General features: G+C 47.8%; 1 protein-coding gene across 3 annotated transcripts; it reads left to right on the top strand.

Moving 5' to 3' along the window:
• The first annotated feature begins 69 nt into the window (after positions 1 to 69).
• LOC140907409 (ecto-ADP-ribosyltransferase 5-like) lies at positions 70 to 10,290 on the top strand. Of its 3 annotated transcripts, XM_073333309.1 has the most exons (5): positions 70 to 2,872; positions 3,373 to 3,548; positions 4,615 to 4,683; positions 7,817 to 8,534; positions 9,813 to 10,290. In XM_073333309.1, exons 3-5 carry the CDS (start codon positions 4,621 to 4,623, stop codon positions 9,908 to 9,910), a joined length of 879 nt encoding a protein of 292 aa, XP_073189410.1. In that variant the 5' UTR covers positions 70 to 2,872; positions 3,373 to 3,548; positions 4,615 to 4,620; the 3' UTR covers positions 9,911 to 10,290. The 3 variants fall into 3 exon arrangements, with proteins under 3 accessions (XP_073189410.1, XP_073189419.1, XP_073189401.1); XM_073333318.1 differs by lacking the exons at positions 70 to 2,872; positions 3,373 to 3,548 and adding an exon at positions 4,042 to 4,081; XM_073333300.1 differs by lacking the exons at positions 70 to 2,872; positions 3,373 to 3,548 and having other exon boundaries at positions 4,522 to 4,683.
• The last annotated feature ends 8,857 nt before the right edge of the window (positions 10,291 to 19,147 follow it).

Genomic DNA, 19,147 nt, shown 5'->3' with positions numbered 1-19,147 from the left:
TATTTTTTATTACAAATATTTGCACTGTAAAAAAAAAGATAAAAGAAATGATATGAGGGGAATGAAACATACAAGTACTCTCGTGCAATCTCTTTATTGTGAAAGTGCAACTTACAAAGGTAGATTTTTCTTTTTTACATAACTGCAGTCAAAACCAAAACAATGGGGCCTCAGCTTTAGAGCCTATAAGTCGAAGCATGAAGGGGCATATGAATGTTTAGCATATCTGGCACGTAAATACCTTGCAACACTGGCTACAACAGTGCCATGCGAACGCCTGTTCTCACTTTCAGGTGCCATTGTAAATAAGAAGCAGGCAGGATTATTTCCTGTAAATATGAACAAATTTGTTTGTCTTAGCAATTGGCTGAACAAGAAGTAGGACTGACTGGACTTGTATGAGGTAAACTGAAAACACTATTTCTTTTGTTTATCTTTTTTACAGTGCGATTAATTGCAAGTGTTCTTTTTAATCTAGTTAATTTGTTTTGCATTGAGCGCATGCATTAACTGCGGTTAATTGGCAGCCCTAATAAGAACGACGAATAACTGCGGCAGCTGGTGCAGTACTCCAGACCCATTTGAATAAAGCCCTGAGCTGCATAGGAAGAAAGACTAAATCCAATGCCGCTGAGCTCTTCATAGAACTGTAGGCCCGGAAGGGACTTCGAGAGGTCTTCTCGTCCAGTCCCCTGCACTCAAGGCAGGACCAAGCATTATCTCGACCAGGGGCGATTGGAAGCCCCCTAAAAGTGGGGGGAAGCACCAGTGCCCTAACTGTGGCCCCGCCCCCCGTCCTGTCTCTTCTCCCCAAGACCCCACCCCCTTGCTCCTCTCTGCCCACTTCCCCCTGTCGCTTGCCCTTACAGCAACCTAAACCGCCATTGCTTCTTGTCCTATTCTCAGACGTTAAGGAGAACAATTCTTCTCCTTCCTCCTTGTAACAACAACCTTTTATGTACTTGAAAACTATTATCATGTCCCCCCTCAGTCTTCTCTTCTCCAGGCTAAACAAACCCAATTTTTTCAATCATCCCTCAGAGATCATGCTTTCTAGACCTTGAATAATTTTTGTTGCTCTTCTCTGGCCTTTCTCCAGTTCTTCCACATCTTTCCTGAAATGTGATGCCCAGAACTGGACACAATACTCCAGCTGAGGCCTAATGAGCGCGGAGTAGAGTGGAAGAATTACTTCTCGTGTCTTGCTTACAACACTCCTGCTAATACATCCCAGAATGATGTTTGCTTTTTTTGCAACAGTTTTACACTGTTGACTCATGTTTAGTTTGTGATCAACTATGACCCCCAGATCCCTTTCCACAGTGCTCCTTCCTAGGCAGTCATTTCCCATTTTGTATGTGTTCAACTGATTTTTCCTTCCTAAGTGGAGTACTTTGCATTTGTCCTTATTGAATTTCATCCTATTTACTTCAGACCATTTCTCCAGTTTTTCCAGATCATTTTGAATTTTAATCTTATCCTCCAAAGCATTTGCAACCCCTCCCAGTTTGGTATCATCTGCAAACTTTATAAATGTCCCTATGCCATTACCTAAATCATTGATGAAGATATTGAACAGAACCGGACCCTGAAATGACCCCTTGGGGACCCCACTCGTTATGCTCTTCCAGCATGACTGTGAACCACTGATAACTACTCTCTGGGAACGGTTTGCCAACCAGCTATGCCTCTGCCTTATGGTAGCTCCATCTAGGTTGCATTTCCCTAATTTGTTTATGAGACGGTCATGCGAGACAGTATTAAAAGCCTTACACAAGTTATGGTATACCACGTCTACACTTCCCCCCTATCCACAAGGTTTGTTACCCTGTCAAAGAAAGCTATCAGGTTGTTTGACACGATTTGTTTTGGACAAGTCCATGCTGACTGTTACTTGTCATTTTATTATCTTCTAGGTGTTTGCAAATTGATTGCTTAATTATGCTACTGATCAGCGAAGGCTGAGTGTGCAGAGCGACGGACTAACCCGAGTGTCCATCTCCAACAACAACAAAAAATAAGTTAGGGTCAGAGTATTTAAGTTTCACATGAGAGCCAGGGAGAGGCAGGGGGCCAGGGAGCTCCACATTAGTCCTATTTAAAAAAAACAAAAACAAAAAACCACCAAGGGAATTCCCAGAGTTAAAAAAAAACTTTGGCCCAGACCCTCAAAAGTATTTCGGTTCCTAATTTCCACTGATTCCAATGGAAGTTAGGAGCCTAAATAAGTTTGAGGCTCTGGGCCTTTGTTACCAAGCAATGTCAGAGCTAAAGTCTCTTACAAGTTTAAAAGTAACGGACCCCAGCTGAGTGCCTATGTCACTGCCTTGTGAGCAGCAGCATTGCCATCTAAAGTGGTCTCCGCTGGCTTTGGAGGTTAGCTCCTCCCGGAGGTCTGTGGCTAACGCTGCCTTGTCACCCCACTCTGATAGTTCTCATTTCCCCTGCATTGAGAAGGATGTGGCTACTTGGGGGGTGGGGGCTACTTGTTTCACACCTCCCTGAAGATGAGAGGGGTGGGCAGGAACTGAGTTCACACCCTTCCTCCTGCTATGGGTGTTAAGGTGACTTGCAAAGGGGGAAACAAACTGTTTTGTATTTTGTTTGTCTTTCACGTGTTTAAGAAGGACAAAGGAGGTCACCCAGTGTCTACACTCCCCCTGCATCGACCTCAGCAGGTGGCCCCTGGCTTCAGGCCATTCGGGGAGGGGATCTTAGTGCGTTGACGTAGCGGAGCGTTTACGTCTGCTGGGAACACAGTTGAGCATTGACGTGTGCACAAATAGGTGGCTGCATGGCACCTTACGTCGACCTAACTGCGGAGTGTCAAGCAGGCCTGAGTGGCCAGGGCTTGGCCATCTAGAGGGCAGAGGTAGGACTTGTAAGTTTTGAAACTGTTACACTGAAAGATGCGAATGGCTGTTATCAGCTGGGTCTAGGATCACAGACAACCACGGACCTCGTTAAAGCCAGTGGGTGCTGAGCACACCCATGCTGACAGCAAGAGCAGGCAGACCTCTTTAGGGAGTAGAAACAGCTGAGGATGATGGGGGAACTGCCCAAGGCATGAAGCCATGTGGCAGGCGGCAGCTAACCCATATGGACTGAGGAGGTCTCCCTATCTGCCAGTGCAAGGACTAGGAGACCTGAGGCCAGCTGTGTGTCGAAGAGGCAGGGGGGCAAGAAACTGAGAGCAGACAAGAAGACTGGAAAGAGGGACAGTCTCAAGGACCAGCTGAAAGCACAATAGCAGACCCTGATAGAAACCTGGAGAGAGGATTTTGGGTCTGGGGTGTGGGCAGCAAGGAGTGTTTTTGGTGCTGCGAGCAAAATAAATTGTTTCTTGCTGTTTGATTCCTTGTGTGTTCGCAGACACAGGACTTGGGACAGTCTTTGTAAATCAACAGACCTGCAGCCACAGAATACCTGACTGCCAGCAATTGCTACTCCCAGCTGGAATGACCCGGGGGACCCCCAAACTTCGACTAGCCCCTGGGATCAAAAGGAACTACGTTGTACTGTAGGGGGCCCTCCCGTGGTGGTCTCTGGTGAGAACTGCTCTCAGAATGGCTCAGCTGTGTCCTACACTGCTGGCAAAGGAAGGCGAGTCCCCGGGGAAATAGTCACTTTTGAGAGCTGGGGGAACCCCCATCCGTTGAAATGGCTCAGCCTGTACATTTAGAGCCCCATCCAGTGCCCCCGTTTAAATCAATGGGAAGGCTCCCTGGGCTGCAATGGGTATTGGTCGGATCTGCCCCTTGGAGCAGGAGGATCTGAGTTCTGTCCCCGGTGTTGCCAGGAAGTTCTGAGGGGTTGGGCTGGGCAGGGCAGCGCTGGGACGCTGGCGTGTCCTGGGTAGTGCTGGCTGGGCTCCTGAGTGTATTGGACCCTGGGCAATGGGATCGCTCGCCCCTGTGACAAATAGAAGACTGTGAAAGGCAGCGAGGTGGTTTCCTGTCTGAGGGTGGCGAAGGAGTGGGTAGGCTCACAGGAACAGGTTCAGCACTGTATAAGAGAGAGAGTCCCTTGAGCTGAGCTTCACTCTGAGCCTCCCAGGGCCATCCAGGCTTTGGACCTGCAGGTAGAGTAACATCTTTAACTCTTTGGGTCAAGTCCATCCCTGGGGTAAGCTCCTTGGCGGGGGGAAGGGGTACAGCATGGAGACAGGTCAACCTTGTCTCTTCACTCAGACCTAGGGTTTTAAGAGCAGCTCATGATTTGGGGGCCACGATTTTTGGAGACCCAACTGAAAGGGGTCAGATCTTTGGGGGTGGGGAGTGCTCTTAAGGAGTCTCAAGTTACTCTCCTGAAAATCACTTGTTACTTCTGAAAATTTTGTCCTAAGGAAATAAAACATGTCTGTATTTTAACTTCAAAAAGAAACAAAGGAAAGCTTTTGCCCAGACACATTCTTGGTGGCAACTCTTGCCCCAGCCTGTAAAGGTCTCTGCTTGTTTACAAGGGTTCCTGCTATCTGGATACCCATCCCTCTCCTGAGGTGGCTCAGGGGAGTCTCCATAGATGACCTCAATCGCCTTGGAACAAGGGAGCCAGGGCAGGCATTTCTTTTGGTTGATGATGAGATTCTCATGGAATTTTCTTCCTGTCCCCCAGGTGAAGATGACATTTCTGCTGATCGCCGTGACTTACCTTTGCGCTCACACGTTGATGGACATCCCTCAGGTAATTCAATCTATGCTGTAAGGTTGGTAAGACCCAATGCTGTCTAGTTATGTATCTTAAAGCTTTGCGCTGACCCTAGTACCTGATAACTTTCCTTCTAAAAGAACTTGGCAATGGTAAGGTCCCTAGGGGGACTTCCTGGAGTCTCTGGCTCCTCTCCCTTCTGAGGTTATAGAAAGCTCTGCTGGGAGCAGGGTTTTCTCTTGGTTTATTTGTGGAGGAAGCACTAGAGGAGGTGGAAGGGACTGGCTGATGCTGTGAATGTTGTCCTGGGTTTGGTGGAGAAGCTCTGTTCAAGAGGAAGGTTCTGCAGGGTTTCCTAATGGTGGTCAGACCTGGATTATTTTAACCTCACTGCAGAGCAGATGCTGTCACCCGGGAAATGCTTTGTACCAGGGCTTAAATTTAGCTAGAGCTGTCCGGGCTGGAACTCTGGTCAATATATTCAACCCCGTAGGAGCCTCGGCATGCCCCATGGAGCTGAAACCCTGAGCCCCAGTGTCCCCCACTCCTGTGGGGCTAAAGTCCCAGCGCCCCCTCCCCCACTGCAGGGCTGAAGCCTCAAGTCCTGGTGCTCTCCCACATAGGGCCCCGAGACCCCCCCCCCCCAACTCCGCGAGCTGAAGCCCAGAGTCCCAAATGGGGGTAGGGTATGGGGGGCTCCAGGAAAGTCTCTGAGAATTTAAGCTCTTCTTTGTAACCGGATCTTATGCACTTTGTGTTCTGCTTCGACTACTGAATCTGTTTCTAAATGAAGGGAGAATCTGGGTATTTGTGGCAGACAAGAACATCACATGTTCCTTATGGACAATGCTGGGCTTAGATCCCACTCTCCAGCTGTAAAGGCCCTGAGAGGGTCAGTTTCTGGGTGAACTCTGGCCCCTAGAGGGAGAGGAGTTTCTGCCACATCAGCTACTCAGGACCTGGAACACTCAGATATCTTGAAATCCATGGGATCTGCTCATTCACATGAAGATCCTGACCCTCAGCAATGCTTGGCTCCCATCTATCTCCCAAGAGAGTCATGCCTCCCTCTGCTGACCCAGCCATCTCTGCGTCAAGAAACCCTGCTGGGGGGGTAGACAGCAGAGAGTGTAACATGGAGCTTGTGAAAGCTGCCCCCCACCAGTGATAGCTGGTATGAGAAACTCCCCGTGGGTGTGCAGATGTTCATGCAGCTGGAGAGCTGTGACCCTTTTCGACCCAGGTGCCCCGATGCCCAGAGAGCCCCAGCTGTGCAGAGATTACAGACAGGGGCTTTGGTGGGGTCAGAGGAGAGAGGATTACACTGAGTAGATTCAATCACCTTCCACCAGCAAAATCTGGGCCATTTTGTTGGGTTTTCTGTGCTCGCTGCAGAGAGACAAAGGGCACAATGTGACCCGCATCATCTTTGCAGAGGTGGCCTCCATACCTCTGCCTCCTTCGAAGACCATAGCTCTCAGGCTGTGTTCTGTAGACCACAGGTGGGCAATGGAGCATCATCAGGGGGCTCATAGAATCAGAGAACCTAGATATGGGCAAGCTCTGTTAGACCGTTCAGTCCATCCCTGGGGCGGAGGGGGGCAATACTGGGTTGTTCCTGACAGCACGCTTACTGGGCCTTTGCACAGTGTAATTTTACCTAATGACGGGGCTTCCACCGCTTCCCTTGGGTCACTATTCCCCAGCTGAACTGACCACACTTTCTATTAAGGCTACATCTACAGATAGCTTATAAAGGGTTAACAGGTGGGTCAGTAGATGTTCTAAACAGGACATGAGTATCAGATGCTATGAGCAAACTATTGACTCTGAGGCAACCTATAACAATTGATTAACCATCTATTTTAAAACATCTGTTGATCAGTTATTAATGCTTCATAAGTGGTTCATAAATGGTTGATAGGTTTGGCAGTCCCACTCCTATTTCCCTAGCAGAATGTTTGTTTTTCCTGATCTTTGCTGCTTCCACCCCAATAATTTCCCTGTGAGTCGAACTAATCCACTGTAAAAAGATCTAGGCCAGCCTTGACAAAATCCATGGGTGGTTTCACTTGCCCATCTGAAGACTCCATGGAGGACCCTCATTCGCAGAAAGGGCTGAGCTCTGAAAATCAGACTCCTCTGAAGCACCTGCAGTTGGCCCCCGCCCCCCCCAATCACTTGTCACTTATAAAGAAAAAAATTAGGCTTAAAGTCACCTTGCATGTCACGGTGTGAAACCATAATATGCACAGCAAGTATCTGCATCTGAAGAACCCTCCGTGAAGTCTCGCAATGAAATCCTCATGGTCCAAAGAGACATACGGAGGTGAGAAAGGAAAGTGAAACAGAAATACTGTGTGTGTGGCGGGGCGGTGGGGGTGGAGAGGTCAAGGGGGACACACTCTCTCTCTCACACACACACACACACACTCGTGAGCCCTGTGTTTTCAGAATTTCCTAAGTATAAACAAGTAATGAGTAGGGCCCTACCAAACTCAGGGTCCATTTTGGTCAATTTCACGGTGGTAGAATTTTAAAAATCGTAAATTTCATGATTTCAGCTATTTCAATGGGAAATTTCGTAGTGCTGCAGTTGCAGTCAGGGGTCCTGACCCATAAGGGAGTTGTGTGGGGTTTGCAAGGTTAGGGCAGGGGGGTGCTACCCTTCCTTCTGCACGGCTGCTGCTGGGGGAGCTGCCTTCAGAGCTGGGCGCCCGGCTAACAGCCACTGCTCTCTGGCCGCCCAGCTCTGAAGGCAGCACAGAAGTAAGGGTGATGATACTGCGACCTTCCTAAAATAACCTTGTGACCCCCCCTGCAACTCCTTTTTGGGTCAGGACCCCCAATTTGAGAAATACCAGTCTCCCCTGTGAAATCTGTATAGTATAGGGTAAAAGCACAAAAAAGATCAGATTTCATGGGGGGAGACCAGATTTCACAGTCTGTGACATGTTTTTCATGGCTGTGAAGTTGGTAGGGCCCTACCTATGGGTTTGTTTGGTAAGGGTCTCTCTCTCTCTCTCAAGCCTTGTTTATACCAGGGAAATTCAGAAAAAATGTCTCATGGTGGCTGGCCCAGCCCAGTTCCATTGGTGCCAGCTATGCTGGGAGCCCTGCAGCCAGGCAGCCATCCACCCCTGGTGTTTTATATGCTGTGTTGTTCCAGGTGACTTGCCAGCCGGTGCTGGACATGGCATATGATGCTTTTGATGACCGCTATATTGGCTGCACAGAAGATATGGAAAATATAATCAAATCTAAACTGCTGCAGAAAGAGAAGTCAACGCACAAGGTGTTTAGCAAAAGATGGGAAGCTGCAAAAAAACAATGGAATGAGAAGAAGAAAAACCTCTCTCTGCCTAAAGAGTTTAAGGATGAGAATGGAATAGCAATCCTGGCCTATACCAGTGGAAATCGGATATCTCTGCACAAGGAGTTCAACAAAGCTGTGAGAGAGGCTGGTAAATCCCGAACATATTATCTCAAACATTTCCCATTCAAAGCCCTTCATTTTTATTTGACCAGAGCGTTGCAGCTCCTGAAGAGAGACTGTGCTGAGATGTACGAGACGGAGGTGTACAGGGGAGTCCATTCTCACCGCTACAAGAAGAGAGGTAGCATGGTCCGGTTTGGGACATTTACCTCTTCATCTGTAGACTGGGCCATAGCTCAGAGATTTGGCTCGGCCACATTTTTCACCATCCGGACGTGCTTCGGGGTCCCCATTGCAGACTTCTCTTATATCCAAGACGAAAAAGAAGTGCTGATTCCTGTCTATGAGAGATTTAGGGTGTTCAACTTCACCCAGGACAAGAACGGCAACGCATTTGTCCTCCACAGCACAAACCGGACCTTCAGCCGTTACAACTGTGCCTACATAGAAGGTCAGTAGGAGACTTTGGGTCCAATTCTCCCCACCCTAGGTTGTCACTTCAGTGGTGCCATCTCTTGGGGTATTTTTATCACAAGTCTCATGTTAGTTGGGTTTCTTCTTAAAGCCCCTGCTCCTGGAGTCAGGTCATTTATGGGACAATCTCAGATGGTGCAAAAAGGCTGCATCCTGGCTGGAGGTGGCTAGCAGAGAATTTCTCTTGTGGGTGTAAAGGCAGCATAAGATGCTTCTGTGTTAGCTGCTTCCACCCCACATCTGCTGGGCGGGTGGGGTTTCTGAGGGCAGGGAGGGGGCAGGGCAGAGAGGAATTTACAACTTTCCCCACACAAGTGTGGGGGGTGATGAATGTCCCTCAGCCGTCACTAAGCCGTCTCCCATTCTGGTGCTAGGCAGGCTGGGGGAGAGGCTGGATGTGTTTTAGAATTGACTGGGCAAGTCATGAGGGGGCCTTTCTAACTCCATGAGCCAGGCTGGGAAGAGATTTGTTACTGACCGGGCAAGAAGAAGAAAATTATGATCTGTATTCTAGTAGCGCCTAGAGTGAGATCAGGGGCCGGTTGTGCTGGGTGCTGTACAAACACACAGCCCTGCCCTGAAGAGCTCACAGTCTAAATGGGCAAAACAGACAACAGGTGGGAGAAAGGAAGGATCCTTGCTCCTATTTTACCAATGGGAAAGGGAGGCACCGGCTAGATGAAGTGACCTAGCCACGATCTCCCAGGGAGTCTGGTGCAGGGCCAGGGACTGAACCCAGATCTCCTGAGCACCCGCCCATGGTCTTAGCCACACACCCATTTTCCTGTTCCTCCGCTGGGCTAATGGAGTGTGTCCGCAGTGCAGCACACGGCGACATCTCTCCGACTGCCCTCTTCCCACACCTTCCTTGCAAGGGTTCAGCGCATTCTGGCAGCACCCCGGAATGGAGGCAGAACCCCCATTGCACAGGTCGCTAATCAATGGCAGAGATGGTGAATCCCAGCCTCATCACAAACAATAACCCTTCCTCAGTGGGTGAGCTGTTCCTTCTATGTCTGCAAAGAGACATGGTGGGTGCTCCCGGTATCTTCAGCGTGCGGGTCTCCAGCGTCTGGCTTGTTCTAGCTCTCATCTACCAATGAATCCCAGTGACCATTTTACTGTGAATGCAACCCAGCTGGCTGGCAGGGGAGCTGCCATTTCTGGGGCGTTCTGTCCCGGGGCTTTCCCAATGAGGTCACTAAGCAGGCTGAGTCAGACTGCAATTAACACAGGCCTTCTCTTTGCGTTTCAGGAAAGAAAGGGCGAGGGGGGGCCTTGCGCTTGGAAGGATTTCACGCATCCGGAGCACTTCGGGCTGGGCGTGCCGAAGCAGAGGCAGAAACCACGTGAAATGTTTGCTTTGCTCCTTTTCAGTCTCTTGTGCAGCCCACTTGTGTTCCAATATGCTATTAAACAGCCAGGGCTTGATGGGTAGTCACGATGTTAAGCTGACCTTTCCCAGCTTGGGAACTTGCAGCCTGCCAGTGATTTGTCAACAGATCACCACAAGAGGGCATGGGAGATCTTCCGCTGGATTCGCTTGCTGCATTTACAGCCAAAGCCTCCTGCTTTGCAGTATTTACTGTGTCCATCTCATTTAATAGGTAACTCTGAACCCCGGCTTTATGTCCTCTGGGTTGCAGACATGAGCAGCATGTTGTCTGCTGGGATGATTTTGCTGTACTGAGCTTATGTTTGATGCAACTTGTTTAATAAATTTGCTATAATTAACGAGAAGTACAGGGTCCTGACACCCCATTTCGTCACAAGTTCTAACGAGGCTGCTATGTAGGTATCCAGCCTTTCCCCCCACATCTCTTGTGGCGGGTCCGAAAAAGGGACCGGTGGGTGGAATAGCCCATCCATCATTGTTTGGTCCATGAACTAAGTCTAATTTACAACTCACCAATTCTGGTTCATTCATGTCCAGTCCCACGCTTTTCTTGTTTACCAGGCATAAGCTTCACACAGCCCATGAATTCTATCAGGAGACCTTTTTGTTTAGACTAACTTTGCGTGTGTTCCTTTGGCACCTTTTCCCATTGACATTTGTTGATTTCAATTGTCCTTACATCTCTTGACCTTTCTCACAGTTGGGCTCACAGTCTAGGTAAATTTCTAAGCCCAAGTATCACAACAGGTACCAGCCCCCTGTTATCAATGCAACAGAGCCCACTCAGAATGACAGGGCCATATTCAATCGATCATAAGGTCTCCTCCCGCTGCTCATCACTGTAGTACGTGAGCGCATACCTCATAAAAGTGAGGTAATAGTGAAGTCCCTAGTGGCTTTCATGGAGGCTCTCTTTCTTCTCCATCTGCTGCTCTAGCTCTCACCTTCACAGATTTGAAGGCCAGGAGGGAGCATTATGATCAGACTCCGACCTGTGACACTACATACAGAGTCTCCCCCAGAGAGGCCAATCATCTCTCTTTGAGCTGCAGCATGTCCTTTAGAGAAACATCCAGGCTCCATGTAAATGGAGAATCCTCCGTGGCCTGTGGCAAACTGTTCCAAAGGTTAATTGCCCTCCCTGTTAAAATGTGTCGTCTTTTCTGTTTGACCTTTGCTAACTCCAGCTTCCAGCCAGTGGATCTCATTGCGCCTTTGTCTGCTAGATTAAACCTGGTAGTTTGATGGATTGTATTTATGAAAACATTGATCAAATTTGGAGCATGGAAGGGAGGAAAAAAACATCCCGCATAAACTTTAAAGGTGACTCTGAAAAGGAAAATAAGCAGCAGAACAAACCCTTTGTCATGGAGAAAGAAAGGTGGTGTTATCCTTCACCCACTCATTGGCAAAGGTTTTTCCTGTTTTAGTTTTACGTTTGAGATTCAGGTCTTGGCCACAGGAGAATTGGGAGATTGCTGACAACACAAAAACCAAGGAAGTGAAATCTGATAGAGGTGATTTAAAACTCCTTTAACATAATCTTTGACTTGGGTGCCCCCATCTGCATCTGAAGTCATTGAGGGACTTAATAAAAAAAACCCCCAAAAACCTGATTTTTCTATACCTATTTAACTCAAATGTCTGACAGACACTTGGGAGAAAAACTCTCTGTGTGTAAATCCTGATGCCCTTTCACTGAGTGATGAAAAGAATCCCACTCTAGTTCTCCCCTTCTCCAAGGAGTTCTCTAGCAGCAGCAACAACAACAAAAAGGCTTGATATTCTCCACATTTCTGAAGTACAAAAAGAACCAAGCAGAATTTTAAAAGATTCAGGTCTCCTTTGTCCATCTTAAAGAAGTGAAAGACAAAATACAAAACAGTTTGTTTCCCCCTTTGCAAGTCACCTTAACCCCAGTAGCAGGAGGAAGGGTGTGAACTCAGTTCCTGCCCACCCCTCTCATCTTCAGGGAGGTGTGAAGCCAGCAGCCCCCAGCCCCTAGTAGCCACATCCTTCTCAATGCAGGGGGAATGAGAACTATCAGAGTGGGGTGACAAGGCAGCGTTAGCCACAGACCTCCGGGAGGAGCTAACCTCCAAAGCCAGCGGAGACCATTTTAGATGGCAATGCTGCTGCTCACAAGGAGTGACACAGGCACTCAGCTGGGGTCCGTTACTTTTAAACCTTTAAGAGACTTTAGCTCTGACATCGCTTGGTAACAAAGGCCCAGAGCCTCAAACTTATGTACGCTCCTAACTTCCACTGGAATCAGTGGAAATTAGGAACCGAAATACTTTTGAGGGTCTGGGCCAAAATTTTTTTTTCCTCTGGGAATTCCCTTGGGTTTTTAGCGCACCCCGGGCCTCAACACGAACAGGAACAGAGGGCGGGCCAGAAGCCTAAAATCGGTCATGGAAACCTCTCAAAAAATGCATGGTGACGAAGAGTGTCAAAGTATATCCTACTAGCCTCCCTCTGAGTTTCAGTGAGGGACCAGCAGCCCCCTCACATAAGGTTCTATTCAATACATCTACGAGATATTGCCTTAAATAAATAACATGTAGAAAAACATCTGCCGTATGATAAGTTAAGCGCGGTCGAATGTCGTTGCTGTGGTTAACGCCGTCCAGGCTGCTAAGCTATTCCAGCTGCTCAGGGCTGCTGTTCAAGTACGCAGGGACAAAATAAAGGCCAAGGCACAAAACAAGATTAAACTAGCTAGAGACATAAAGGGTAAGAAGAAAACTTTCTACAAATATATTAGAAGCCAGGGAAAGACCAATGGCAGGGCAGGCCTGTTACTCAATGAGCGGGGTGAACAATAACAGAAAATGTGGAAATGGAAGAAATGCTAAATGACTTTTTTGGTTCAGTTTTCACCAAAAAGGTGAGTAGCCGTTGGCCGTCTAACATAATGAATGCAAGTGAAAAAGAGGTGGGTTCAGAGGCTAAAATAGGGAAAGAACTAATTAAAAATTACTTAGACAAGCTAGACGTCTTCAAGTCACCAGGGCCTGATGAAATACATCCTAGAATACTCAAGGAGCTGAGTGAGGAGATATCTGAGCCACTAGCGATTATCTTCAAAAAGTCATGGAAGACGGGAGAGATTCCAGAGGACTGGAAAAGGGCAAATATAGTGCCCATCTATAAAAAGGTGAATAAGGACAACCCTGGAAATTACAGACCAGTCAGCTTAACTTCTGTACCCAGAAAGATAATGGAACAACTAATTAAGCAATCAATTTGCAAACACTTAGAAGATAAGTTGCTGCTCTTAACTACAAAAAAGAAGCTTACAAGAAGTGGAAGATTGGACAAATGACCAGGGATGAGTATAAAAATATTTCTCGGGCTTGCAGGAGTGAAATCAGGAAGGCCAAATCACACCTGGAGTTGCAGCTAGCAAGAGATGTTAAGAGTAACAAGAAGGGTTTCTTCAGGCATGTTAGCAACAAGAAAAAAGTCAAGGAAAGTGTGGGCCCCTTACTGAATGAGGGAGGCAACCTCGTGACAGAGGATGTGGAAAAAGCTAATGTACTCAATGCTTTTTTTGCCTCTGTCTTCACGAACAAGGTCAGCTCCCAGACTACTGCACTGGGCAGCACAGCATGGGGAGGAGGTGACCAGCCCTCTGTGGAGAAAGAAGTGGTTCGGGACTATTTAGAAAAGCTGGACGTGCACAAGTCCATGGGGCCAGATGTGTTGCATCCGAGAGTGCTAAAGGAGTTGGCGGATGTGATTGCAGAACCATTGGCCATTATCTTTGAAAACTCATGGCGATCGGAGGAGGTCCCAGATGACTGGAAAAAGGCTAATGTAGTGCCCATCTTTAAAAAAGGGAAGAAAGAGGATCCTGGGAACTACAGGCCAGTCAGCCTCACCTCAGTCTCTGGAAAAATCATGGAGCAGGTCCTCAAGGAATCAATTCTGAAGCACTTAGAGGAGAGGAAAGTGATCAGGAATAGTCAGCATGGATTAACCAAGGGCAAGTCATGCCTGACTGATCTAATTGCCTTCTATGACGAGATAACTGGCTCTGTGGATGAAGGGAAAGCAGTGGACGTGTTGTTCCTTGACTTTAGCAAAGCTTTTGACACGGTCTCCCACAGTATTCTTGTCAGCAAGTTAAAGAAGTATGGGCTGGATGAATGGACTGTAAGGTGGATAGAAAGCTGGCTAGATTGTCGGGCTCAACGGGTAGTGATCAATGGCTCCATGTCTAGTTGGCAGCCGGTATCAAGTGGAGTGCCCCAGGTGTCAGTCCTGGGGCCGGTTTTGTTCAATATCTTCATAAATGATCTGGAGGATGGTGTGGATTGCACCCTCAGCAAGTTTGCAGATGACACTAAACTGGAAGGAGTGGTAGATACGCTGGAGGGTAGGGCTAGGATACAGAGGGACCTAGACAAATTGGAGGATTGGGCCAAAAGAAATCTGATGAGGTTCCACAAGGAAAAGTGCAGAGTCCTGCACTTAGGATGGAAGAATCCAATGCACCGCTACAGACTAGGGACCGAATGGCTCGGCAGCAGTTCTGCAGAAAAAGACCTAGGGGTTACAGTGGATGAGAAGTTGGAGATGAGTCAACAGTGTGCCCTTGTTGCCAAAAAGGCCAATGGCATTTTGGGATGTATAAGTAGGGGCATTGCCAGCAGATCGTGATCGTTCCCCTCTATTTGACATTGGTGAGGCCTCATCTGGAGTACTGTGTCCAGTTTTGGGCCCCACACTACAAGAAGGATGCGGAAAAATTGGAAAGAGTCCAGCGAAGGGCAACAAAAATGATTAGGGGTCTGGAACACATGACTTCTGAGGAGAGGCTGAGGGAACTGGGGATGTTTAGTCTTCAGAAGAGAAGAATGAGGGGGGATTTGATAGCTGGTTTCAACTACCTGAAAGGGGGTTCCAAAGAGGATGGCTCTAGACTGTTCTCAGTGGTAGCAGATGACAGAATAAGGAGGAATGGTCTCAAGTTGCAGTGGGGCAGATTTAGGTTGGATATTAGGAAAAACTTTTTCACTACGAGGGTGGTGAAACACTGGAATGGGTTGCCTAGGGAGGTGGTGGAATCTCCTTCCCTAGACGTTTTTAAGGTCAGGTTTGACAAAGCCCTGGCTGGGATGATTTAATTGGGGATGGGTCCTGCTTTTGAGCAGGGGGTTGGACTAGATGACCTCCTGAGGTCCCTTCCAACCCTGATATTCTATGATAAGTGAACTTCTGTACCCGGAAAGATAATTACAGCAACTAATTAAGCAATCAATTTGCAAACACTTAGAAGATAAGAAGGTGATAAGTAACAGTCAACACGGATTTGTCAAAAACAAATTGTGTCAAATGAACCTAATATATTTCTTTGACAGGATGACATGCCTTGGGGATACAGGGGAGGTGGTAGATGTGGTATATCTTGAGTTTAGTAAAGCTTTTGATGCTGTCTCACATGACCGTCTCATAAACAAACTAGGGAAATGCAACCTAGATGGAGCTACTATAAGGTGGGTGCATAACTGGTTGGAAAACTGTTCCCAGAGGGTAGTTATCAGTGGTTCACAGTCAACCTGGAAGGCCATTACTGGTGCTACAGCAAGATGACTGAGACAGAGAGAGGAAATGTGTAAAAATTTAGTCTGAGGTTTGGAAAGGACACAAATGTGGGGTTTTACAGTGGAAAGGCGGTGTTCTCTCCTTGAGAATCAGGCATTTATTTGGACTTGCATTCGAAAAGGGGATTCGGTCCTTAAAAGAGAAAACGTGAACCACTGAGAATGTGGCTGTATCCCCCCAAATGTGTCAAAGCTCAGATATTTTTTGGCAATGTCAATCTACCATGGAAGAGCCATTTGAACCAAAGAAGCATCACCCGGCCCTTTGTTGTTAATAGAAATATGAAGGGTGTTTAGATTCATTTTCTACCCACCCGTTCAGTACATACCTCACACCCCTATGTTTCGTACCCATTCACGCCGTGCGCACATCCATCCCATCAGCCCCAGGAACAGCTCAGTGGTCACCCCACCAAACCAACCCCTCAGCTGCACCAAGGGAGGGAGAGCACCGCCCCCACCCTCCCCTTTACGGGCAAAAGCCAGGGGAGTGATGGCATTTCCATGTGTTCAGTGGATGTCCCTATTACTCCCCATTCCTGACCCTATCCCTGCTTTCCCTGAGCAGGACACTGCCATGCCCTCGTCCCCATGTCACTGGCTCTCCCCCCGGATCCAAATTCCAATGCCTGGCTCCTTTACCGTGGCCAGAAAAATCTGCCCCCAAAGACCCAACGCCCCAGCAGACCCTCTAAACAAGGGATCAGCTCAGCAGGCGAACAGGAGATGCAAGCAGGGGAGTTTTTCAGGGCATAGCTGTGGATCTGGTGCATGGAGGTAAAGGGACTTGGTGAGTTGTGTGTGGGCCTGTTTGCTGTTTGTCTCCGTGTGGGTCATGTGGCTGCGGTTTGGGTCCCTGACTGGGCGAGGTGACAGAGGTCTGTGTGTTTGTGTCTCCGACAAGGTCGTGTGGCTCTGACCCTTGGGCCTAGGATCAGCCCTGGTGTTTGATGTTTGAGTCGTCGATCACTCCGTTAGCCACGAGGCAGAACTAAGCAGACCGGCACAGGGTGTATAAAGTAGTTAGTTGCCGAGCAAACACTTGACCAGGCACTTGGGTGAGGTACTGAACTATTCAGCTGTGTCATTATTGTAGCCCCATTCCCTAGGATGCAGTCGACAGACCAGCCGGGCCTGTTGGGTTCTGTGTATTGTGCAGCAGATTAACGGCATTTATGAGTAAACGCAGCAGCACTAGGTAGAGTATTTCTACCTCCCGAAAGCCTTTAGGGAAATGTGATCACCATGTAGTGAAATCAGGATTTCCCCACAGCTACTCCCCACCCTTCCAGCTGAGAACTATATTTCAAGGAAAAAACCCAACTCCATTGTAGCTGGACTGCAGCCCGTGAGAGAGCAATTCCTGCCTGGGAAATCCCAAAAAGAAAAGGAGTATTTGTGGCACCTTAGAGACTAACCAATTTATTTGAGCATAAGCTTTCGTGAGCTACAGCTCACTTCATTGGATGCATACTGTTGAAAGTACAGAAGATCTTTTTATACACACAAACCATGAAAAAATGGGTGTTTACCACTACAAAAGGTTTTCTCTCCCCCCACCCCACTCTCCTGTTGGTAATAGCTTATCTAAAGTGATCACTCTCCTTACAATGTGTATGATAATCAAGGTGGGCCATTTCCAGCACAAATCCAAGGTTTAACAAGAAAGTCTGAGAGGGGGGAGGGGGTAGGAAAAAACAAGGGGAAATAGGTTACCTTGCATAATGACTTAGCCACTCCCAGTCTCTATTCAAGCCTAAGTTAATTGTATCCAATTTGCAAATGAATTCCAATTCAACAGTGTCTCGCTGGAGTCTGGATGTGAAGTTTTTCTGTTGCAATATTGCAACTTTCATGTCTGTAATCGCGTGACCAGAGAGATTGAAGTGTTCTCCGACTGGTTTATGAATGTTATAATTCTTGACATCTGATTTGTGTCCATTTATTCTTTTACGTAGAGACTGTCCAGTTTGACCAATGTACATGGCAGAGGGGCATTGCTGGCACATGATGGCATATATCACATTGGTAGATGTGCAGGTGAACAAGCCTCTGATAGTGTGGCTGATGTGATTAGGCCCTGTGATGGTGTCCCCTGAATAGATATGTGGGCACAGTTGGCAACGGGCTTGGTTGCAAGGATAGGTTCCTGGGTTAGTGGTTCTGTTGTGTGGTATGTGGTTGCTGGTGAGTATTTGCTTCAGGTTGGGGGGGTGTCTGTAGGCAAGGACTGGCCTGTCTCCCAAGATTTGTGAGAGTGTTGGGTCATCTTTCAGGATAGGTTGTAGATCCTTAATAATGCATTGGAGGGGTTTTAGTTGGGGGCTGAAGGTGACGGCTAGTGGCGTTCTGTTATTATCTTTGTTAGGCCTGTCCTGTAGTAGGTGACTTCTGGGAACTCTTCTGGCTCTATCAATCTGTTTCTTCACTTCCGCAGGTGGGTATTGTAGTTGTAAGAATGCTTGATAGAGATCTTGTAGGCGTTTGTCTCTGTCTGAGGGGTTGGAGCAAATGCGGTTGTATCACAGAGCTTGGCTGTAGACAGTGGATCGTGTGATGTGGTCTGGATGAAAGCTGGAGGCATGTAGGTAGGAATAGCGGTCAGTAGGTTTCCGGTATAGGGTGATATTTATGTGACCATCATTTATTAGCACTGTAGTGTCCAGGAAGTGGATCTCTTGTGTGGACTGGACCAGGCTGAGGTTGATGGTGGGATGGAAATTGTTGAAATCATGGTGGAATTCCTCAAGGGCTTCTTTTCCATGGGTCCAGATGATGAAGATGTCATCAATATAGCGCAAGTAGAGTAGGGGCGTTAGGGGACGAGAGCTGAGGAAGCATTGTTCTAAGTCAGCCATAAAAATGTTGGCATACTGTGGGGCCATGCGGGTACCCATAGCAGTGCCGCTGATTTGAAGGTATACATTGTCCCCAAATGTAAAATACTTATAGGTAAGGACAAAGTCACAAAGTTCAGCCACCAGGTTAGCTGTGACATTGTCGGGGATAGTGTTCTTGACGGCTTGTAGTCCATCTTTGTGTGGAATGTTGGTGTAGAGGGCTTCTACATCCATAGTGGCCAGGATGGTGTTATCAGGAAGATCATCGATGGATTGTAGTTTCCTCAGGAAGTCAGTGATGTCTCGAAGATAGCTGGGAGTGCTGGTAGCGTAGGGCCTGAGGAGGGAGTCTACATAGCCAGACAATCCTGATGTCAGGGTGCCAATGCCTGAGATGATGGGGTGCCCAGGATTTCCAGGTTTATGGATCTTGGGTAGTAGAATATCCCAGGTCAGGGTTCCAGGGGTGTGTCTGTGCGGATTTGATCTTGTGCTTTTTCAGGGATTTTCTTGAGCAAATGCCGTAGTTTCTTTTGGTAACCGTCAGTGGGATCAGAGGGTAATGGCTTGTAGAAAGTGGTGTTGGAGAGCTGCCGAGCAGCCTCTTGTTCATATTCTGACCTATTCATGATGACGACAGCACCTCCTTTGTTAGCCTTTTTGATTATGATGTCAGAGTTGTTTCTGAGGCTGTGGATGGCATTGTGTTCTGCACGGCTGAGGTTGTGGGGCAAGTGATGCT

The sequence above is a fragment of the Lepidochelys kempii genome, chromosome 1, assembly GCF_965140265.1.
Source record: "Lepidochelys kempii isolate rLepKem1 chromosome 1, rLepKem1.hap2, whole genome shotgun sequence".
NCBI classification, from domain to species: Eukaryota; Metazoa; Chordata; order Testudines; family Cheloniidae; genus Lepidochelys; species Lepidochelys kempii.
Note: the sequence above shows the minus strand (reverse complement) of the source record. Positions and strands in the feature narration are given on the sequence as shown.